Raw genomic sequence first — 19,872 nt, 5'->3', positions numbered from 1 at the left:
CGCGGGGCAGGCCGGGAACGGCAGCGCCGCGGCCCGCGTGACCGCTTCCGGGCGGCGCGGTCAGGTGACGGGCTGGTGTCACATGACGGCGGGCGCTGGAGCCGGAAGCGGAGCGGTTGCCGGTAACTCGGGCGGCGGGACGGGACGGGACGGGACGGGGGGAGGTCGGGGCTTCCCGGAGCGGTCCGTCCGGCGAGCAGGGCCTGGCGGGGCGCCCCGGGCGCCGCTCGGCCGCGGGCTCTGCCCGCCCCGGGGCGGTACCGGCCCGGCGAGGCGAGGCCCGGCCCGGGGCGGCGGGGCCCGCGGGGAGGGCTGCCCCGGCCGCCGCCTCCCCTCCGCGGCGCCCCCGGGCGGCGGGCGCGGCCCGCGGAGCCCGGCCGTGGCGGGGGCGCTCTGCCCCCTCTCGCCCTCCCCGGCGGCCGCGGCCGTCGCTGCCCGGCCCGGTTCTGTGCGGGGCGAACCGGCCCCCGGCTCCGGCTGCGGGGCAGGACCCGGCCCGGTCCCTGCGGCGGCGGCGGCGGGTGGGGGTGCCCGGCTCCCGGGACCGCTGCCCAGGCCCCGCCACCGCTCTGCGGTCCCGCGGGTAAACCTCGCGTTAGCGGGACGGCGGCAGGGCTGCCCGCTCCCCCGGCAGGCGAGGCCGGGCCGCCGGCAGCGGGAACGCCCGGGGAAGCTGGGGAGGGGAGGGGAGGGGAGGGGAGGGGAGGGGAGGGGAGGCCTCGGTCTTGGAAAGAGGGAAACCCGCGCGTGTGGCTGTCGGCGAGGGAGCGCCCCGGGCCCGCGCCGGTTACAGGCCGAGTCTGCCGAGGGGGTGGAAAAAGGCCGGTGGGGGAGGAAAGCTGCGCCTGGGGAACGGCGCCGAACGCGGAGGGGCCTTCTGGTAGCTGAGGGGTATTTCACGTGGCCAGGGAAGTTAAAGCGAGCGATAGTGAAATGATGGAGGATCAGGAAGAGAGGAAGTGGGGAAAAAGAGTCAAGGTTTAAAAGAAAAAGGGATGAACGCAGCCCAAACGGGAAGGGTCTCTGTTGTCATCTTACGCGGGAGGGTGCAGTGAGGAAACCGGCGGCCGGCCTGGCCCGGGGCCCTCTTCTGTCGTGGGATGCTCAGGCGAGTCTGCGAGCGCAGGGCAGGCACGTCGCGGGGGCTCTGGTCGGCAGCCCGGCACTGGGGCACAGTGGGAATGGGGGAGAGCGGCAGGGCCGTGAGGGGACATGTGTGCGGAGCGAGGGCTGGGAACCCTGGATTGCCTTCTCTGGCGGGGCTGGCAGCGGGCGGCAGGGCTGGCAGCGGGCGGCAGGGCCGGCAAGGCTGGCATCGCCGTGGGGGACAGCTGGAGAAGAGCAAAAGCGGCACCCGTGACTGCGAGGGAGGACACGGGATCCAGAGTCCCCGCTGCAGGGGAGTGAGCCTTTGGGTCTTACCACAATAACTCTGGGGGCGTGGGTGACTAACGTTAGGGTGAGAGGCCCTGAAGGACAAGCTGGCCGGTCGGTCTAGCCCAGGGGCTGGTCACAGGCTGGGGCAGGAGGTGCTGCTTAGGAGGGGCACGTGTGCCGGGCTGTTTTCTGTGGGCCTGCTTAATGGCGCTAATGAAATAAGTGGTGATGCGGAGCTGGGGAGTCATAACAAACACGAGGAATAACAATATCCTAAGGGAAGGCCAGGGTGATCTGTGGGCCGGGCTAATTGGAGTAGGAGTAACTGTAGTAGTAGCAAGTGCAATTAGTCTCGTGAAAGACCTCCCTCCGTAAGTCAGCTCTCCCCCACTCGTGAGGGGGAGGAGATCGGCATGTGTTAGCGAGCCTCCAGCCACCATCTGACAGAGCCGAGACAGCAGCAAGTCTGGTACCAAACGAGGTTTTCCAGGCAGAGGTGGGGATCGTACAAGGCACCGGCCAGGTCTCGGCTGAGCACGGAGTCCCGGGAGGGTTTGCTGTGCTGGGGGGGGTGAGGTCGCATGGGGCTGGCACGGAGAAGGGGATGGAGCGTGGAGTCCCTGGCCCATGAGAGGGGATTTAAAAAGGAACCTGGCTTTGAGATGGAGCTTGGTGAGGTCTAATGGGGGTGTGGGGAGAGGGCAGGGAAGAGAGAGAGGGACTCCTGCATGAGAGGGGAGGTGGCAGAGGCTGGAGCTGCTCGAGGTGCCCTTCTCCCCTTTTCATGCTTCCCTCCCGCTGATCAGGGGAGGGAGAGGTTGGCAGGCACTCTGGTCCAGGGCCGGGCAGGAGGGGTGCTCTTGGCTTCGGTGGCTTGGGAGGGGGATCAGGTTTGACCCCATCTGAGCCCTCGCTGCTGCCCTGGGAGACAGGATTGAGGCTCCTCTTTGCTCCTGCCTGGGCGTGGGCAGCAAATGCCTCTGTCTGCCCCGCTGTGTTGGGGGCTTGCGCAGGCAGGGACCCTCTGGTCCGTGACCTTGACACCCACTGCAGGCGCCCGCACTCAGCGCATCCTCTCCAGCTCTTCTGCCTGGGAAGTGCGGAGAGGAGGACTGCTGCCTGCAGGCTCAGGAGGACGGCGCGAGTCAATAGCTGACTCTCTGGCCCCAGACCGAGCACCTCGTGCTTCTGTGTGATACATGACCTCATCCTTCTACTTTGTGGTCAGTCGTTTGGGCAGAGGTACCCAGCCACGTGTTCTGCCAGCGTCCCCGGGTGTTACAGCTTGCGTCCTTCCCGCCCACTCCCTGTCCCTGGTGGGTGACTCCGGGGGGGAAAGCTGCAGCAGAAGGGGCAGGGGGAAGCGCTGTGGTGATGGTGACGTGGTGCCGGAGAGCGAGGAAGTGGTGAGCGCTTGGGGAAGTGGAGGTCTGGGCTTGTAGCCTGCTCTCTGCAGTGTGATCCTTCTCTGTGTTCAGAGCAGCTGCGGTCCCCGTTCCCTCGACAGTGTGTTAGAGTAGCGGGACAGATTTTTCTGTGGGATTTTGCTGCCAGGAAGAGACCCAGGCTGTCCTTGAGGCATGCGGCTGCTTCCCCGTACCGTGACTGGACCTTCCTCTATTCTGCTGGTGTCACTGCCTCCTGCTTTCCAAGGGATCCCTTGTATGGTGGCCACGCAGGCTGCTCGTGAGCCGGTGTTGCTGCTCGGCAGCCCAGAGCAGGGCGTGAGACAGCGTATCTGCTGAAGGCTTTGGAGACTGCTCTGTCCTCGTGCCGGCTGTGATCGGCAGCGACCTTTGGGTCGGGGTGAGCTGCAGCCACCCAAATGGGGTGTCCGCAGGGCTGAGCGCTGCCCAGCTTGGCTTGAATCTCTTCAGGCCATGGCGGCGCCGTTGAAGGGGAGTTTCTCTCCCTAGGTGCAGCGTTGCCGTTGCCTGCGGTGCAGGGCTGGTTTATCAGGAGTGAGAGGGAACCTGTGTTTACCTGGCGTGTGCCTGTCGGTTGCCAAGTCTCCCGGCCGCGTGGGTCATTTGCAGTAACAGCCGGGCTGCATTCGGGGGGCTGACTTGGGACCTCAGTGCAGCCCCGGCTTCCTCTGCACGGTGGAAGCGGTGCTGAGGTGTCTCCTCTGTCTCTGCTTCCAGCCAGGGGTGATGCCATGGCCGCTGCGAGCTCCAGCAGGGCCAGGGCTGGGCTGCCCTGCGAGAAGTTCCAGCTCTCCGTGAAAGGTGGGTCCTGCTGCCTTGCTGGAGGTGGAGTCGGGAGTCCCGCGGTGGGGAATGTGGATTTTGAGTGTGTCTGGTCCGGGCAAGTGGTCTGCCTGCACCCTGGGCTGGGAGACCTTCTGGGGGGGAGCAGGGGCTGAGGAAGGCCAGCACTGCCCTGCGCCCCATGGGCGCCCAGGGAAGCAGAGCGGCCGTTGGCTGGGCTCCACCGCCTCCTCTCCCCGGCTGCTGTCGGGACGTGGCTCTTGTGGCCCTGCCAGGGCCGCGTAGGTGCTCCCGTGGCCGCGAGATGGCTCCCGACGCCTGGAGCTGCGTCCCCTTGAGCCGTGTCCCCGGCTCTGCCCCACAGCCCCTGCGCAGGGCACCGCTGGCCTGGGGGGCAGCCGAGCCTCGTCTGGTGGGTGCCTCTACCCAGCGGCTCTGGCAGAGCCCCCTTGCCCCCACCTTGCCCACAAGCCCTGGGGTAGGGTGGTGCCTGTGGGGACCATGACACTCCTGCAGCCTTTGGGTGTGGGGCCAAGGCGTGGGTGAAGCTGGGGACAGGCAGTGACTGGGGGCTGGTGACGGGAGCACCTGGACGCGGCCATTGCTGCCATCAGGAGAATCGCTCCTCACTGCCCCTTTCCCAAAAGCAGTTTGACTCTGCGGTGAGTCGTGGCACCCCGAGCTGGCAGGGATGGGGTGTGTGTGTGTGGGGCAGGGGACAGGGTCTCCCCTGCAGCTGCCTGACCCTCTGCCTCTCCCCCCTGCCCAGTTGTGTCCGTGAAGCCCAAGGCACACAGCCGCCTGTCACGGATGAACTGCTACGTGGAGGTGGCAGGTGACGGGCTGCCCAGCGAGACCAAGAAGACGGGGAAGCAGATGGGGAGCTCTGAGCTGCTGTGGAATGAGATCCTTGTCCTGTAAGTCTCCATGACTCCCCGGTGTGGGGCTGGTGCCAGGGCTGGCCCCGTGCTCCCCAGTGTACCCCACTGTGCCATCGGCTGGGGCCGCTCAGATGTTGGAGATCTTTGCCCCCCCAGACAAGGACGCTGCCAGGGACAGCCAGGCTGGGAGGGCGGTGGGAGGGGGGTGTCTCCCATTGCCCCATGGCCTTGCCCGCCTCCCTCTGCTCCCTGGCTTTGGCGGGCCTGGCACTGCCCGCTCCCCGAGCAGGGATGAGGCCACGGTGATGGCCCCCTTCTCTGGTCTCTGCAGGAACGTCACGGCTCAGAGCCACTTGGACCTGAAGGTGTGGAGCTGCCATACCCTGAGGAACGAGCTGCTGGGCACTGCCTCCGTCAGCCTCGGCAACCTGCTGAAGAGTGGTGGGAAACGTACGTAAAAGCTGGACCCCACTGGGGTCCCTCGGCCTCTGCCTCGGTTGGGGGCCCCACGGTCCGCAGGGTCCTGCCGCCTCACCTGCCCCATAGGTGCGCAGTGGGGAGGAAAGGCGGTGGCCGCAGCGGCTCCCATGCAGTCCCCTGCCCCAGGAGGGAACAAGGCGCCATTGTGCACCCTGGGCCGCCTGTCAGGGCCGGTGGGCTGGGGCGTGACGGAAGCCATGCCTCCGTTAGCCAGGGTGCCGCAGCCTGCATGGAAACACAAACCCCTCAGCTATTTGCTGCCATTTGTGGTCGCCAGAGTGTGGCTCGTGACAGCAGCTACCGCATAAAGGTGGGCATTCAGGGCTTGGGCCACGCAAGCGGCTGTGCGGGGCTGGAAAAGGCTCGCTCTGTCTTTTCCAAGCAAAGCTCCACCGCTTGCGAGAGACAGACCTGGTATTGAGCGGGGAGAGGGGCCTCCTGTGCCCCAGGGGGATACGGGGCTGGTTCAGGCTCCCCTGTGCGAGGGGCTGGGGTGAGCTGCTCCCCCTGGCACTGCCAGCTGCAGGCTACGAAACCGCGATGGTGTCCCCGCTGTGCTCCCTGCGGCGGGCAGGGCTGCCGTGCCCCTGAGCGGCACTTTGTCCTGCTGGGGCAGCGAGGGCCATGCAGGGAGCTCTGCTGCTGCTGCCGTCATCTCGCAAAGCCTGGAGGACCTGAACGTCTGCCCCGGGTAGCTGCAGGGCTGGGTTGCCTGTTGCTTGGGCTGTTGCCAGGCAGCCTGCAGTGGAGGTCTCTGCCCCAGGGCACCCTCCTCTGCAGCTTTTTCTTCCCGAGCTGTGCGAATACCCTGCTGTGCTGGGCTCCTGGAGCCGCCGCTGCTCCCGCCCTACCTGCCTGCTCCTCTGCAGGGGCACAATCGGCTCTTTCATTAGCAGGCGTCCCAGGGGGCTGTGTGGAAAATGAATGGAAAAGGCAACTGGCTGTTCTAGCTTGTCCATTAACATCCACCAGGAAAAACGTGTCAGATTTTTCCTTGACACCTTGGGCTGGGAGGGAGGACTCTTAAAGCTGCAGAGCCTGCCCTACCCTGCCAGGAAGGTGCTGCCGTGGGCTGGGGGCAGCCGGCACTGCCCAGACGAGCCGTGTGCTCTCGTCTGCCCATCTTGTCTAGCCTGGTGTCTGCTCCCTCCTCTGCAGATGCGCTGCTTGACCTTTGGGCTTTGCTGCAGCTCTGAGTGGGCCACGGACTGCTGCCGGGCCCCCAGAGGTCCCGTGGGAGCCTGGGCGCCTGGGAGACCCCTTCCTCGAGGAGGCTCCTCGCCTGCTGAGAGGAGGGGAGCCTGTTCCCTCTGCCTGCCAGCCTAGGGGAGGGGTCAGGTCGCACAAGGGCATGCAAAGGCCATTTGGGATTTCAAGCCATCCCGAGTCGGACAAGTAATGTCCTAATGCAGCCCGCAACCCTCTGCGTGGCGAAGGCACCGAAACGCGTGTGCCCACTGGTGGAGGCCTGGCCGCCATCTCCCCCTCCTGGGAAGCACTCAGCAGGAGTGTGCCTTCCCCAAGGGCTGCTCCTGCCGGGCAGCAGACTCGCTTTCTAGCTTAGTTGGGTTTGTTGTGGTTTTGGTGAGTTTTTCTGTAAGTTACCAATAATGTGAATGTAGCTGTGGCCTTTGGTTTATGTTCCTGTAGTTGTTCTACTTGGTGCGGAAGAATTGTTCTGGTTGCTCTGTTTTTGGGCAGGGGTAGTGTTCTCGCTGCCGGTGACGTCTGTGGCTGTGCGTGCAGGGCTCCCGCCTGCCAGGAAGACGCTGGAGTTCCCCCTGTTCTTTCTGTCGGCCCTCCTGCCAAGCACGCCTCGCTTCAGGTGGAAGAGTCTCGGCTTTGAGGCCTGGAGCCTGGAAAAAGAGCTCAGCAACGAGCCCGGTCAGGCCTGAGCTCCTGGGAAGATGGGGAGAGCCTGCTGGAGCTAACAGCCCGAGCTGTCGGACGGGAGCTCCTGCTCCGGGCAGGTCCAGCCTTGATTTCGGGCTCGCTGTGCTTCCCACTGCCTTGGCAGGCGCCTCCAGGGCCTCTCCTCTGGCAGGCAGCGCCCTCCCGCTTTCGGAGGGGACTGGCCAGGGAGACGGAGAGGTGGGTAAGAATGGGCTCAATCACAGAAAATGAGCTGGAGCCTTCCACGGAGCTGCTCCCAGGGCTCCCATAAAACAGCTAATTTGCAATGGCACGGCCCCCTGCCCCGGCCCCCGAGCTGCTGCCTGCTGCAGAGGCACCTCTTTGTTCCCAGGCTCCGGGAGCTCCTCGCCTGCTTCTCCTGCAAGGCCTGAGGAATGTCCCCAGCCGGCCTTGTGCCACGGTCTGCCACTGGAAGCCAATACTGGGCCTCGCTGTTTTTTGCTGGTTCCCCTGTGTGCAGGGATGTCTGTGCAGGCGCTAGAGTGAGCCAGGCTGCAGCTCGCAAATGAAAGCGCTCGCTTTTATTGCTCGCCGCTCGGGTTGCAAGTTACATCAACAGGCTCCTGTTTCTTGAGTGGCACCACATGCCAGGGTTTTACAGATCCTGCGGAGCCTTTTCTTTCCCTGCTGCTGCGCCCCAGGCAGAGCTGCTGGAGCCGTGGCCTCGTGGGACCCTCCAGGAAGCCAGCAGCAAACCCCCAAACCTCTGGAAAGCTGCAGCTTCCCCCCCCAGTCGTGGATATGCTGTCAAAGGAGCTCTGCTGCATGGCCCGGCAGGAAAGGTTCTTAGCGAGGAGTCATGAAGGCAAATGCACAGGCTGGCTGAGGTGACTGTTCAGTGAGCTGGCTCTGTAGCAGCTGGGCAACAGTCCTGTAAAACTGGTTGTCCAAGCCAGTGGGTCACAGCGGGGGTCAGACTGTGCCTACCCCGCATCACCTTTCGGGTGTCGCGTCCCGAGTGTCCTGCAGAGCTGATGGGACTGTGACCACCAGCACTGTCCCCGTGCCCTGGCCACCTCCAGGCTCTCTTTGGATGGGAGGCTGCTCTCTGTGCCTGAGCCAGCGAGTAGGCAGGGTCTGCTGGCTCTGGTCCTGCCGTGCCCTGGCCAGGTCTGTTTTGCAGACAGCCAGCTGCCCCTGGTCAGAGATAGCAGGCTCTTTGACTCTTTTCCCATCTTGTCTTCCTTCCCAGGGCTGTGATGGTTCAGAGGAAAAAAGCAGAAGCCTGAGGTCCTCCTGGTTATACCTAGCTCTGCCAGTTGGGAGTGGGTGGAGTGGAGTGGGACCGAGTTGTCTCTAAGCTGCGGTGGCTGAGACTGGGTCAGCAGCAGGGGCAAAGCTTCCCGCTGCCTGGGGAGACTTTTACTCTTTACCTGGGACAGTAAAGATTATTCCTTCCCCTAAACTCTGGGTTCCTCCTTGGTTTAGGGATGGCTCTGGAAGGTCTGACTTCCCCCTGCTTCTTCCCAGGGGGACTGTAGCCACAGCATGGAGTCATTCCTTCCGCTGCAGGTATGCACAAAGGTTAAGCTAGGCTTAACTTGCCAAGCAGCAGGGAGGTGGGTGCTGTGAGTGGTGCTGCCTGCCTGACAGCCCTGAGCTCTGGGGTAGCTCCGGGGCCCCAAGACCCGGGGGAAGCTGGCACAGCTCAGTGTTCCCACTGGGGCTGAGAGTGGCCCCGCTGATGTTATTTTCTGCCCTGCTTTTTCTGTCTAGTGCCAGAGTGCTTTCAGGGCAGGGTTCTGGCTCTGGGATTTGATTCTTCTGCAGATTGATGGGGGGCAAGTAGGTTGCTGGCTGGAGTGCGTGGTTTTCAGGATAGCCCAGAGGATCGGCTTATCTTCTGTTTGCGTAAGTGACAGTCCCGGCTGCTCCGCGGGGGGCTGCTCTCAAGGGGCGATGGTGGATGCAGCTTTGATCGCGTGGAGCCGTTTGAGTGGAAACTGGCCTTTGCATCCAGTGGAACTGTGCAAAGAGGGTTTGGGGAGCCGAGAGGGTGGGAAGCACCGTCCGGCTGTCTGTCTGGAAATCTTCCTGGCTGCGTGTGCGAAGACGGAGCCACCCAACCCAGGGAAGAGGCAGAGGGGCTGCCCTGTCCCGTGCGGCAGCTCTCTGGTGCTTGTGCCCATGGGCGTCAGACGCGTATGGTTCCTGGAGGTCCCGGAGGGCTTGGGCTCAGCCCGGGGCCGTTATCGCGCTGGCTGCTACCAGCCTCGCTTCGTGGAACCGTAAATCCGCTTAATGGGCTGGGTGGGAATTCCAGCTCACCTCTGCTAAATGGGAGCTCTGATGCTGCGTGCGGGGCACTGGAAGTAGCTGAACTGAGACCTTATTCAGGACCAAATCACCCCCCGACCCCCTCCCAAAATAATAATAATCCCTCTGACATTCTGGCTGCCGGCGGGACACAGGCGGCCTTTGTGCTCAGCCGTTCAGGGGACCCTCTGTTGGTGCAACAGCAATGTCCCTTTGTGCGTCCCGTGTGCTGGACTGGGACAGTGAATGGAAGGTTCTGCTAGTGTTTATTTTCTTTAAAAAAGCTGGAGGGGGTGGAGAGGGGGAGAAGGAAGCCGGCTGGGAGGTTCATGTTCACATCCTCCGCTTGGAGACACCTTGTCTTTGCTCCTGCGCTGCTGCCCCCTCGGCTGGGCGCCTGCACAATGAGGGCTTGTGCAGCTCTGGCGGGGAGAGCGGCGCGCTCGGCTGCTGGGCGCTCGCAGAGGGGGATGGAGGGGACCCCCGGAGTGTGCGGGTACGACTTCCACACAGCTCGGAGAAAATGCAAATTCCTATGGCTTGGAGCAGCTGGGGAGAAACAGGGTCTGGATTTGTTCTGGTTTTTGGCCGCGCTTAGTAGCATCTTCTATCTCAGGCTCTTAAAACGGTCTGTGAGGTCGGTTTCCTTTGGAAGCAAACCGAGAGCAACTCCTTTAGGCAGATGGGTAAGACCAGGCTTAGCAGAATCCCTTGTCTGATGATGGGCGAGTAACAAGCGACAGAATTGGGCGCCAACCTCGGTGCTGTGCCCCCGTGAGCATGTGCTCCTGCTGCGCCCAGACCCCGGGCACTGAGGGATCACCTGCCTCCTTGGCACTAAAATCCTGAGACACTTTCAGGAGATCCACGAGTGCAGCCTGTCCTGCAGACCCCGTGGCGCTGGGCTTCGGGGTGCCTGTTGAGTGCCCTGCAGGGCAGAGACCGCTTGGAGGAGGGGGTGGTGAATCCCAGCACGGAGCTGCCTGCCCTGCAGCTGGGCTCCCCCTCACAGCGCTGGTCGGCTCCGGAGGAAGGACGGCTAACAGCCATGGGCCGGTGCACGTGGTGCGATTGCTGTGACCGGCCTCATGCCGGACCCCTTCTCCGTCCCCTTTGTGTCCCTTCCCAGTTGTGCGAGGCTGGCAGGCGCCCTGCGGGGAGGGGCAGCTCTGGACAGGGAGGGAGGGCAGGAGCTGCTCTTCGGGCTGGCATGAGAGGTGCACGGCTGCTTCTGGTCCTGGCAACGGCCAGGCCAGTGCGCAGCGGCACCGTGGTCTCTGTGCCTTCACCCCTGGTGCTGTGCAAGTGCTGGGCTGGCAGCCGGGAGCCGTAGGTGCTGTATGGGTGGCAGTTGCACAACCTGGGGCCCCGTCAGCATGTCTCACCCCGGAGCCAGAGATGGGACGAGGGGTTCATGGGGAGCCTGTTCCCATCCTCCTCCCGCTCCCACAGGCAGGTACCGCACCCTGTCCACACGGCGGACCGGGACAAAGCAGGTTGCTAAAAAATGGTGCCGTTGTGTCATGAGCAATCTGTGTATAATAAAAATATTATTTGAGCAAATGAGTCAGGAAGTGTCTGGGCCGGTGTCCCAGGCTGGCGCAGCCAAATTTTTCTGGCCTTCTGTGGCGGAGCAGGGTGTTTCAGTCCTGCTGGCTCCGGCAGGCATTGCTACGACGGTGCGAGAGCCCTGCTTGCCTGTGGGCACTGAGGGTCGTGTTGTTCTCTCATCGCTTGTGGGGACGTGGCTCTGCAGTAGGTGGTTTTGTGTGCACGGCTGGAGGAGGCTGTGGGAGGTGTGCAGGCAGCCCCTTCGCACTGTGCCTTGCTCCAGCAGTGCTGGGTGCTGGTGGCTTCCAGGGATGCCGCTTGCTGCTGTCCATGTGCAGTAGGGAGCTCTCAGGAGGCCTCGGAGGAGCTGGAAGGGTGGCGGGTGTCTGTCCTGGGGTGCGTGGAGGCAGAGAGCCGTAGCTGCCAACGTATGTCGGTGAAACAGGGCAGGTGCCGGTTCTCGAAGCAGCTGCTGGGTGCCCTGGCGCATGGCACCATGCGGCTTGTCGGCTCCCCTTCCCTGCCGCTGCAGCCCCTTGCTCCATGCCCGAGGGGAGAACAGTGAGCGGTGTTCCCAGGGCCGTTACCCCTGAGCGAAGCCACAGTGTCCAGCTGTGCGTGGAGCTGTGACTGGCAAAGTCTCGCTAAGCTGCTGGAGCCAAATTGGCTCATGAGGGAGGGGAGTGGAGCTGGCGGCTGTCTCTCCAAGAGCCTCCCAGTCCATGCCACCCACTCCAGAAGCTTCTGCGAAGGCGGTCTCATGCCGCAGCGGAGTGTTTCTGTGCGTTTGGGGGTAGCCCTTTGTGACAGTTGCATTCAGTGGAACCGATACACGGGGACGAGGATGGAGGGATGTGCCTGGGGTTTTCCTTTGCTGCTTACCTGGGTTTTCTAGGTGGCATGAGGATACCCCCAATTCTGAAAGATCCCGCTCGCTCCTCTGCAGCGGGCCAGGGCTTCAGGCACAGTTGGGCATGTAGCCATCAGCCTGCTTCGTGTCCCAGGCACCTGCCAGTGGTCACTGTCATGCAGGACCCTTTTTGCCCCTTGTGTCGTGTCAAACCAGCCGAATCCCTCGGCTTTTCTGCCATGATCTCCCCTACAGCTCCAGCTTCTGGACCTGTGAGCGATGGTGGTCTCGGCTGTGTTGCGGCCGGGGGCCCTGGGGCAGCTCCACCCCTGTGGAGGGACCCCGCTTTGTGAGCAATGGCTGGTAAAGGAGGGTCTTCCTTGGGAGCTGGTGGTGGGGCTGGCCAGGTGTCCTCTGGCGATGGTGGTAGGTACCTGTAGGTGTGGGGCCAATGCCGGCGGTGCTCGCTGGGACACCTGGCCCTGAGGGAGCGGGCACATTGTCCTTTGGGGGTGTGGGGAGACCTGGAGGGGACCAGGAGGCTGATGTCCCGTCCCATGGGGGAGCCGGGGTGGTGGAGCCATCCTCCATCACGGCTGGCATCCTGAGTGGTGACTGCTTGGTCTCTTTCTCCATGTCCCCTCGTCTCCCACAGTGGAGAACAGGCAGCTCACCCTGGACCTGCAGACAGAGAACAAAGGCAGCGTTGTCTCCGGTGGAGAGCTGACGATTTTCCTGGACGGGCCTGCTGTTGATCTGGGAAGCTTGCCTAATGGCAGTGCCGTGACAGAGGGTGAGTGCCGCCCGTCTCCGCATGCATGCGGTGGCTCTGAGCACGAGGCGGTGAGCAGTGGCGGGGAGAGGACTGGGGCTGAGAGCACGGCCCCCAGGACCTCTGAGCAAGCGTCTGAGTGCTAGCAGCCACCTCCTCTCCCAGGTAAGGCTCCAGCCCCTGCCCGCCCCAGCTCTGGGCTTGTGCACGGGCTCCTGTGGGAGCGAGCATGTGGTGGGACAGGAGCGGGAGCGTCGACAAGCTCACGCCCTGCCTCCTTGCCGGTGTGAGAGGAGCGGCCCTTCTCCGGGCCCTCCACCAGCCGCCCGTGCGTCTCAACCCCTTCCCTCTCTGTCCCATGTGGGCTGGGGAAATGGCTTCTGTATTTAATGAACTGCTCAGAAAAGGGCTTCCCATGGCAGAGGGTGCGTAGAGACACGGACTGATGTCTGACCCGTCAGGGCTGCCTGGGGAGCAAGCAGAGTTTGTGCTGGGCAGGGACTGGTGCATTGCTTTCCCTTGGCTCCTTCCCTTCCTTTCTGGGAGATGAAGCCTGTGAAATCTGGGAGTCTTAAATGCAGCCGCTCTCCTGGTGCTGCCAGTTCTGCCAAGTCCTGCGTTTACGTTCCCTACTGCTGCGCTCAGAACCACGGGGTGCTGTGGGGACAGGCTATGCTGTTGCACAGCGGTGGGAGAGGAGAGCACCCCAGCGTAAGGGCAGGGGGTCCTTGTGTGCTGGTGGGTCTGTCCTGCAGTATGTGGAGCTGTTGTGCTTTTGGGTCTCCTTTCTGGAAGGAGGGAGGGAAGGAAGGAGGCTAGAACTAGTGGGTGCCTCAGTCATTTTCTTCACCCACTTTTTCTCCACTCATTCAGGGTCCCAGGTGCCTGGACGGGACCCCAGCAGCATGGCTGCAGCCACAGAGGGCAGACACCAGCCTCCCAGTACAAACTGCTTTGGAAGCAGACCAAGGTAAGGGTCCTGTGCTGGCAGCACCTGTCAGTCCGTTACTGGGTGGTTGCTGCGGCTGTGAGGCAGCTGAGAAGTGTCTGGATCATCCTTGTGCGGTGGACCCCACTCCAGATCTCCCAGTGAGCCCCCAGCAAAGCAGCCCATAGGAGGTGTGGAGCAGGGGTGGGCTGGCCCACCTGGAGGACAGCAGAGCTGGGAGGTGCTGAGGGGTGGCCATAGGGCCGGGGTGCGGCTGACCTGAGCCTCTCTTAAAGTATTTGTTTCTCAAGGAATATCAGGTCTGTGATGACCCAGAGAGTTTCCACCAGTTGCTCTACTGGCAGGTGAGGGAATGGTCTATCAGGGAGGTGTGGGGCAGACTGTGACTAGGCAAACCAGCAAAGGGCTAATCTGCAGGGGTCCCCTCAAATGGGGATTACGGGGACCCCAGCTCTTGCCTCGAGCACAGCCCTGGCCAGGCACTGGGCCAGGCTGGGAAGCACAATGCCCGTCTGGGCGATGGTCACAGGGGGACGCTTCCGAAGGTCCAGGGAGAGCAGGAGAAGCAGAGCAAGCAGAGCTGCAGAGAAATAACAGCTGCTTCCAAAGGAAATGAGATGCTTGGGCACCAGGCCATCCTGTGCCTGGCACGGTGCCCTTCCTTGCCTTCTCGCTGGGCTGGAGTGGCTCAGCGCTGCTCCTTTTGGAGCTGTGGTTATCGAGAGACGTGTCACACTGTCAACATGGAGTTGAATTTAACACCTATTTATATTTCCAGAGCATGGCAGTGGCCCAGCAGCCTATACAGATGTTCTGGTTAGAAGTGTGCCTGTAGAGAGGGCGCCTGCAGCCTGCCCAATACGAGGCTCTGCGTGCCCCCAGGCTTAGGAGCATTCTCAGCAACAAGCCCCACACCTTGAGCTCTTCTGCTCCTTCTTTATCTGCCAGGCACATACAAGAGATGAGCAAAGGGGAGAAATGTTTTCGGCTCTAAAAAGTGACCCTGGCCCTCCATATCACCTATTTGTCTCCCACCCAAGGAGGGAGTGGGATGGGAAATTGGGACCAGATTGCTGAACACAGTTTGTGTCCTTTTCTTGTGGCTGCTCCTCTTGATTCCTGCTGTCCGAGTGTTAAAGCCTTCTCACGGGTGAGAGAGTGCTCAGTGTCCTGATGGGAGCTGGACTTTGCGGCCACTTAGCTTTCAAGAGGGGCTAGAAAGCCTGCAAAGAAAGTTCTAGTTTGGGAGGCTCAGCCTGGTCACTAGGTGTGACTGCTTATTTCTGATTCCCGACTGCTTTCCGATTGTCTGTAAGTAGTTTCTGCTTTTGGTGTCGTCTTGACCTGTGAGCGTGCGAGAGAAGTATGGTGAGGTCTGGCCAGTACTTATGCAGGGGACCTTCAGAGAGCTTCCAGGTGTGCCTGCAATCATTAAAAATCCCATGGCTGCTCTGGTATGGGAAACTTAGTAGCCAGTTTTCAATTAATCCTAGGCTCACCTGAATTTAGGGTTGTTCTGGACATAACTCCACAGTTTGATGTAGTACTGCTCCATAGGGCAGAGCATTGCTGTACGTACCCACCATGGAGGCAGCTGCCTTCTCCAGAGCGGAGTACGGGTCCTTTGCACATGGGAATGCTGTTTGATGTTTGCTCTGTTTATATGCAGAGCCATGTTTATTTTCATGGGCTTGGTGATGGATGCTGGCAAACTCGCTCGCAGGCAGGACGGAAAGAAAAGGGTCATTCTTTGCTCCTCAGCTATTTCTACACTGTCCCCTCAAGGGAAACTGCTTGGTCAGGGCTTCTCTTTCTTCTCCTGAACAAATGTCATCTTGGGATTTGCTGCTAATCTTGGTGACAGGGTGTGAAATTCCACAGCCCTCTGTGTGCAGAGAAAACAGAGCCCAGAGGTCCCTGGCTGAGGGCTGGTGCTGTGGGTGCCGAGAGGGTTGCTACAATCCCCACTTGTCTTGTGGTGGCCAAAGGGGCCTCTTATGACAGCAGAGAATAAAGTAGCTTGGTTCACTGCTCGCTCTGCGGGGAGGCTCTGGCTCGCGAGCCACGTCGGGTATTGCGATCTAGGCACGGCTGTGAGAAACTGCTGTCACCTGTCAGGAGCTTGTGCAAACTCAAGTGATTTCTTCAGTGCAGCATGCTTTGCTTTCTCTGCTTGTGTGATGTCCAAAAGTCACTGCTCAGCTAGCGACGGGCACGAGCATCCCTGAGGGCAGGCGGCAGACACACCTCCGGGTCACTCAGATGAAGTACATCCCTTTGTGAGACCCCTTGCTCTGCGAAGCCCCACGTGTGGCTGCGGGATGTCCCCGGGCATGTGGCTTCTGGTGTGACGCAGCAGCAGCGAAAGGCTGGGGGAGCTGCTGTCGCTGGTTGCAGCCCTGGCACAGGCAGGGGAGAGGCAGGCAGTGCTGCATGGCTGGTGTGCTGCCTGCTACCGCAGAGGGGCCGGGGCGTTGCTCAGGGCCGTGGAGAACAAGCCATGAGATGGGTCTTGGGTCAGCTGGAAGGGGGTGGGTAACAGGAATAAACTGGGTTCGGGGTTTTGGAGCCAAGCGCCAGAGCCAGGTTTGGGGTTTTGGAGCCAGGCGCCTCTTCGGCTGCACGTCCCGCTGCCGTGGGGTGAGGGGGTGTTTTTCCTGCCCCAGCTCCAGGGTGCTGGTACATGGGTGCCATCTCTGCTCCTGGCACTGCAGAGGGCTGGGTGCTGGGAGACGTGGCTACCTACTCCCCCCTTTGCAGGGGCAGGGGGAATTTCTCAGCTCCATGTTTCAGGAGCCGAGCCCCCGCTGCCCATGTGGCGTCGGGGCTCTCCCGGTTGTGTTTCCTGGTGGTCGTGTCCCGACCCCCTGCAGCTGGTGCTGGCTCCTGGCTGCATGCTCTGCCCTCCGTCCTCTTCGGCCACAGTTTGTGATCTGGTGTGCTGAGTGAGACCGAGACTGGTGCTGCCACCTCTGCTGGCGTCTTGTGCCAGGACTTTCTGGCCACCGCAGTGGGAGGAGGCGGCTGTTCCTGGGTTTCATGCCCGGGGCCCATGTCGGGCTCTGCAGCATGGGGGGCTTGCCTTGGCAGAAGCGGGGAGCTGAAAGGTTGATGTCACCCTGGCTGACGCCACTTTCCTCTTTGGCATCATCTGTTCCCTCTGCCTCTGGCCCAGGAGGGGCGATGGGGCAGAGCACGCGATGGGGCAGCCACCCGAGGACCGCGATGAATGGGGGGCAGCGGGGGTCTTGCCAGCTGCCTGGGAGGTGGTCTGCCCTCTGCACGCCCCGCTCCGTCCCGCTGGTGTGGCCGTGAGAGGCTGTTCCCATCCGCGCTGTGACTTGTTTTCTCCCCGCTCCTATTTTAAGAGCCCGTTCCCAGCCCCGCCACTCTCACGTGGCCTCACTGGGTTTGTTTCCATGCATCTATTAAAAGACAATGCCCAGATGGGAGCACTCGTAGGAGGGCTGGGCTGGGCGGCGGGCCGGCTAATTCAGGCCTGGTAACCCTGTGCGGCCGGCTGGCAGCCTGGAAACATCCTGTTTTGGTTTCTAAAAACTCTCCAGGCAGCGCTTAGCTCATCTGTGCTGAGGAGGGCAGGGACCAGATCTGTCCCGTGCCTCGGGGGCCGCTCCCGGCAGGGCTGGCTCCTGCCAGCGGTGCCACCTGCCCACTCCCCTCCGGCTGGGGCTCCGGGGGCCGAGCCGCCTCCCGGCCTCGCCACGGGGCGAATGTGGGGAGGTGGGTGCCGGCCAACTTTCAGGAGGCGTGTGGTGCCGGTGTGCCTCGCTGAGCCCCATGGACGGGCAGCGAGGGGCAACTTCACCTCCTGATGGGGGGAAGAGGACCCCGTTCTGCGCCTGCAGCTGCTCCGAGTCCCCAGGTGCTGGCGGCCAAAGCAAACCCCCAGCACGTAGTGGTGTCCTGGGGGTAGCCGGGGGTTTCTGGGGCGAGATCACTGTCTGAGGAGTGCCTCGAGGAGCCCCTGTGCAGGGCTGCCCTCCTGGGAAGGTCTGTGGCTGGTTGAAGCGGCCTTGGCAGCTCCTGCTCACAGGCTGCTCTGCCCATGGCTCTTATCTGATCTATTTTCAACAACGATCTCCTGCTTTCCCATGTCTCCTCCCGATCCCAGCCCTTCCTCTGCCCACTGTTGTGAGCTGCTCCCCAAGGAGAGTGGCTTCGGAGCGAGTGGGAGGAACCGAGGGCTTGCTGGAGCTGGTGAGGGTGGCATGACTGATGCTGTGCCCTGTCGCTGCCAAGCTGCTGTTCCCTCCCAGCTCCAGCCCTGAGACATGGGGACAGTTTGCGGGTTTTGCCCTTTTAAGGGGAGAACTTGGCTGGGGCAAACAGACTTCCTAATCCCTGCTGTCCTCACCCTCTGTGGTCGCTGTCCCGGGCTGGGATCCTGGGCGGAGGCGGCTGGGCTCTGCCTCTGCTCCCCTGGCCCCCGGATGCGGGAAGGCAGCATCCCTCCCCTCCTGCCCTGCCCTGTCCCCCTCCCTGCTTGCAGTAATGACTAGGCTTCTTAATCAGCCTGAAAACCCTGAATTCTTGAATGCCTTCGGGCTGCCTCAGGGCAGTCAGAGGGGAAGAGCTTGCTGAAGGGGACACGGTGGCAAGGGAGGTCCAGCGTGGCCCAAAGAGAAGACCCCCCCCCCTCCCCAAGAGATGGAGCAGCCACATCCGAGCCGGTCACAACCTGCGCCATGATTTAAGCTCCCGTCTTTCCCGGCTGCTTGTTCCCTCCTCAGCCAGAGGCCACAGCTGTCCCAGTTGTCCCGGCAGCGGCGAACACTTGCACCTTCCTCACCTGCTTTTGTGCAAAGCTTGTAGCTGGGCGGGAGGCACGGTGAGGGTTCCCGCCGGCGCCTGGCGCGGCACCACGGTGCAGGAGCTGGCGCTGGTGTGGGATCTCTCCTGGGAACTTTATTGCAGGGGTGGAAGGAGCAAACTGCCGGTGGCCGTGGCGGCTTGGTGCTGCAAGCAGGTTTCTGGCCGTGGGTGCCTGGGGCCGTTCCTCAGCACGTGGGGCAGCCGGGGTGAGCACCTGCAAACAAAAGCAAGGTTTTTGGCACCCAGGTTACTCCTCCATGGGACTCCGCCACTGGCAGTCGGGTGCCTTGACCCGTGGGCAGGCTGGCAGGTCTGAGTAAGCAGCATGAAGTTCAGGGCTCTGCCGGAGGAGCAGAGGCATGTGGCTGCATCCTGGCCGTTCTCGGGGGAGCCCGATGGCTGTGCTGGGGGAGAAGTAGCACAAGACGGAGGCAAAAAGGCAGGAGTAGGGTTTTCTTTGTGAGGCCAGTGGTGTGTCTCATCTCCTGTGTTTCTTTCCCTTGCAGGACGCACCGGCATGCAGGTGGAGTGGCCAGGCAAAACACGGGGAGCGGAGAGCAGAGTCCCAGCACCAGGAGCCGGCACCGGCAGCAGGCCAAGAGCACGCAGCACGCCAGCATGGCCAACGGCACAGGTGAACCAGTGCTCGTGGGAGGTGGCGGGGAACAGAGCTTGGGGCTGCGTTTTGTGGGAGAAAATGAGTTTTTGCTAAGATAACGGATCTTGTAGTGCCTGGGAATTTCCTCCCTGTGAATTGATTGATTTTTATTGATTTTACTTTTGATAAGCTGGGCAGCTCCGCAGAGTGCACTGGTAGGATCTGTTCTGCCTGTCGTGAATAATTTCTGTGGCTCCTCTCTGGAGTCTCCCTGACAAAAAATACTGCATCCAGCACCAGGTGTTTAAAAGGATACTGGGACAGCAACGTCACTGATGCCACAGCAAGGAGGACAGTTATCACAGCTGAGTGGACTTTTTTCAGGGTTGGGAGCGTTCAGCTGAATTTGGCCATCAGTCTCCAGCGAAAATGTTTTGAGCTCTTTGCCCACCGACGTGGGGAGGAGCAGCTGTCTTGTCGAGCACCAGAGAAGGCACAAACCAGCCTCTCAAAAGGGGGCTGATTCTTACGCCAGAGGGTATTTCTGGAAGGGTTTCTCTTGTCTTTTCTTGGGTTTGTTCACCAAGCCATAAATACTTTGTAGAGCAGGGTCTGGGACCTGCTGAGTGCCTGACTACGAAGCTACAAGCGGTTTATCTGTTTTCCTTCTCTGGCTCCATGGAGCTGGCCAAGCAGTGCGGCATCTCCTGCTCCCCTGCACTGCTTTTGCAGGCCATCCTTTCTTTTGCTTTTATCGGAGACCTGGAAGGAGAAGCAGAGTGCTTTGTTTCGGGTAGAAAGAAATGTTTTGTTCAACCCAAAAGGAAGATTTTTTTTTTCTTTTTCCGTTTCATTGGAAAAACCTGGAGCCATGCAATTTCAATTTTGCCAAAACCCATTTTGGGAAGGGAGATGGGGGAGCGGAAGGCTGATGTGAAATGCTGCCTTTCCGCTGTCGCTCCTGGTCCGTGCTCCCCTCCCCGGGGCTGCGGCTCGTCTCCGCCCTGTTTGGCGCAGCACTGTACCAGGAGCGAATGCTGCGTGGTGTCCCCTGTGCCCACCCAGCCCTTCCCAGTGTCCTCGCTGTGCAGGGGACGCTCCCTCAGGCTGTGGACAATTTTTGTTCCTGCGACTACAACTTGACTCCCTGGCTTTGGTTTATTTAAAACATGTTTTATTGTCCCAGCCCCAGCCTCCCCCG

General features: G+C 61.7%; 1 protein-coding gene across 3 annotated transcripts in view; it reads left to right on the top strand.

Moving 5' to 3' along the window:
• The first annotated feature begins 60 nt into the window (after nt 1–60).
• WWP2 (WW domain containing E3 ubiquitin protein ligase 2) overlaps nt 61–19,872 on the top strand; it is a 47,303-nt gene continuing 27,491 nt past the window's right edge. For 2 of the 3 annotated variants that reach the window (XM_076348870.1, XM_076348867.1), the window contains exons 1-7: nt 61–122; nt 3,522–3,605; nt 4,357–4,504; nt 4,800–4,918; nt 12,175–12,312; nt 13,165–13,261; nt 18,580–18,707. In XM_076348870.1, the coding sequence (XP_076204985.1) occupies nt 83–122; nt 3,522–3,605; nt 4,357–4,504; nt 4,800–4,918; nt 12,175–12,312; nt 13,165–13,261; nt 18,580–18,707 (754 nt within the window). In that variant the 5' untranslated portion in view covers nt 61–82. Of the gene's footprint in view, nt 123–2,577; nt 2,601–3,521; nt 3,606–4,356; nt 4,505–4,799; nt 4,919–12,174; nt 12,313–13,164; nt 13,262–18,579; nt 18,708–19,872 lie in introns of those variants that run through there. The other variant, XM_076348869.1, reaches the window with a different exon arrangement.

This window comes from Aptenodytes patagonicus, chromosome 11 (genome assembly GCF_965638725.1).
Source record: "Aptenodytes patagonicus chromosome 11, bAptPat1.pri.cur, whole genome shotgun sequence".
Lineage (NCBI taxonomy): Eukaryota > Metazoa > Chordata > Aves > Sphenisciformes > Spheniscidae > Aptenodytes > Aptenodytes patagonicus.
This window is presented reverse-complemented; position numbering and strand designations above follow the sequence as displayed.